The following is a 2689-nucleotide window of genomic DNA, read 5'->3' as shown; positions in this document are numbered from 1 at the left end:
AACCTTGTTAATCAATATGCACATTTAAATTGTCTTTGGGTCTTTGTTATTTAAAGAAATATTTATTCTTTTAAAGATAGGTATTTTGATAATCTTAGGCTATGCACTTTCTTATTAAAAATAAATTAGGCAAATTATAATAAGGCAGTTATTACATTGAATGTCTGTTGGTAGAGCCTTGTTAAGAATTTTGTTAAATGACCTTCCTCATATACTTAGACAAAACCATCATGCTAGACTTGCTAAAAATAAATCTAGATACTTCAATTCAAAAAATGAGAAAAGGTAGAGTACTACACCCAATTGTAATCTCCTATTTCTCTTAGCCTTCTAGAAATTTCCTCATACTTTACCCAAGTATAAGCCATGTTGAGATAGAGATTAAAACTTGTAGCACATCATCAATGAACATGGAACAAGGGAATCCAACTATGTTAAAAATCATTCTTGCATGTGTAAAGCGTACAAGACATCATCTTATGATGGTATATCATCGTAATAGAATAAGAGGTCCTTTATTTTTTTTAAAAAAAATTCATGAAAGGAATGTGGATATGAGAATGTTTTTTAAGTAATTGAGGCGTTTTTATTTTAACCATAAGCATATCTTCGCCACACCTTATTAAATTACACATCCTTGCTTGCTTGCAGCCTTAGCTATAACCTTTTGGGAAATTGGGACGTAGCTGCGTTACAATTTATTCGCCATATGCAATGCAAGCTTCAGAGCAGGACGTAGGTGGCACCTCGAGCCATGAGCCAATTCACTTTCTCTGCATCCGTCACATTCTGCATCTGCGAGAACAACTCAGCTGCATCGGAGCAAGTGAGCATCCAGTGGCCCTGGGAGGCATCTTCAGTGTAGACGACTCCTGTTGGCTTCATCACGCTATCACAACCAGCATCGCCCAAGAGCGATCGGCGTCTGCCATTGAACCAGAACGCTCCGGTGAACTGGCCGCCAACTAAGCAGAAGTCGCCAGATCCCGTTCCCACCTGGGTGGTGCAGGCTCCACCTCTGTAGAATTGGCTCGCGACGCTGCTTGATGCACTCGTGACCAGCACAGAACCCCCGCTGCTGGCACTCACTGCGCAGCACACCTGAGCAGCGACGCCGTTGAACGAGTACCCACCACCACTGCATGCAGAGGTGCTTGTGTAGAATATAATGTCAACTGCCCCGACGAGGCTCGTGAGCAGCTGCAGCAGAAGCACAGGCAGGAGCGCGTACGCGATGCCCTTTCCGTTGATGTTCGCCATTGTCAGAAGTCAGAAAGGTCCCTGTAAGGCAAGCAAAACGAGTCAGACAGATACTAGTAGACACTCAATGCGCCGATCAAGAAGAGGTGGTCGAACTAAAGTACTGTAGTTTGTTTTAAGATGGGCCACTGACTCACCGAGAGGAGAAGAGAGTTGTGCAGGAGTGGCGGATTACATTCGTTTTGCAGGGGTTTAAGTGCTCGTCCGAGTGGGACCTGTTCTTCGTCCCCGCCTTCATCTTCGCCGCCGTTGTTTGTCTCAGCACGTGGACGACTTAGACTCCTAGAAAAGCTTGAATAATTGAGTCCTCAATTCGAAAATGAATTGAGGACTCTCATTATTCAAGCTTTTCTGGAGTCTTCTGAGTCGTCCACAGTCGCATAATCCAAAGCTGTCTCCAAAGTCCATCCAGCTCATCATCAATCAATCGCCACACTACCTACCTACCTACCCACCTATCTATCAATCTCTCTACCTATCCATCCATCACTTTATGTATCTTTCCATCAATCTATCCATTGACCCACCCACACACCCATCCATCCATCTATCTAGACCATTTCTTTTCACCGACACATTCACTTGCTGCTACAATTAAACAAACTCACATCAACATCATCATGCAGCATTGATAAAAGTTATCCAAAAATGAATAAATTGTGACCACCTATCTATCAATCTATCTACCTACCCACCTATATACATGTATATATAACATGCATGTTCATATAACATAGTCTAGGCTTTAATTCATGAATATAACTTGTTTCCCTCCAAGTCATGAATTAAAGCCTAGACTATGTTATATATACATGCACGTATATATAATATAGTCTAGGCTTTAATTCATGAATATAACTTGTTTCCCTCCAAGTCATGAATTAAAGCCTTAGACTGTGTTATATATACATGCACGATTCCACATGACAAGGGACAAAACAATTAAAAAACTTGGAAGAACTGAATGAGGTCCTTTTTTGTCTATTGAACTGAATGAGGTTGTCCTTGAAAGCATAAAATTTTGTTTTACCCTGTGGTACTAGTAAACCACTTTAACCCTTTTTGCCAATTTATAATGGGTGTTATGTTGAGAAATAACTATCTTAGTAGGACCATACCTTGCACGACCAAACAATTTGAAAGCATAAAATCAAATCGAGATGACCGTTTATTGGCAGCAGAGACTTGCAGCCTGATCACTATCAGAGAACCCCTCGTGACTGCTCTGCCTTATCAGACCCCCCCTTCTTTTGCATCACATGGCCTTGCTAAGGTGGCTTAAGACACAAGAAGTTTTAGACATTTTCCCACTATGACTCCCACATGGAGGATTACAACAACATCATGAGCTTCTGCAGGCCTGGCGGAGCATACCTAGCTAGGTGCGGTGGGGCACAGGGGGCTGCCGGCCCCCCCTTGCTAAGGTGCC

At 42.2% G+C, this 2689-nt stretch overlaps 1 protein-coding gene across 1 annotated transcript; it reads right to left on the bottom strand.

The window, feature by feature from the left end:
- Nucleotides 1–430: 430 nt before the first annotated feature.
- LOC147617683 (uncharacterized) lies at nt 431–1538 on the bottom strand. The gene is made up of 2 exons (XM_086775928.1): nt 1398–1538; nt 431–1281 (listed from the first exon to the last, which is right to left on the bottom strand). Exon 2 carries the CDS (start codon nt 1258–1260, stop codon nt 724–726), a length of 537 nt encoding a protein of 178 aa, XP_086632054.1. The 5' UTR covers nt 1261–1281; nt 1398–1538; the 3' UTR covers nt 431–723.
- Between the last annotated feature and the right edge of the window lie 1151 nt (nt 1539–2689).

Source organism: Cibotium barometz, chromosome 36 (assembly GCF_041138505.1).
Source record: "Cibotium barometz isolate CiBa-2024 chromosome 36, ASM4113850v1, whole genome shotgun sequence".
In the NCBI taxonomy this organism is placed as follows: domain Eukaryota; kingdom Viridiplantae; phylum Streptophyta; class Polypodiopsida; order Cyatheales; family Cibotiaceae; genus Cibotium; species Cibotium barometz.
Note: the sequence above shows the minus strand (reverse complement) of the source record. Positions and strands in the feature narration are given on the sequence as shown.

What these genes read in the sequence shown, in the direction of transcription:
- LOC147617683 (XM_086775928.1), bottom strand. Translation starts at nt 1,260, where the DNA reads ATGGCGAACATCAACGGAAAGGGCATCGCGTACGCGCTCCTGCCTGTG.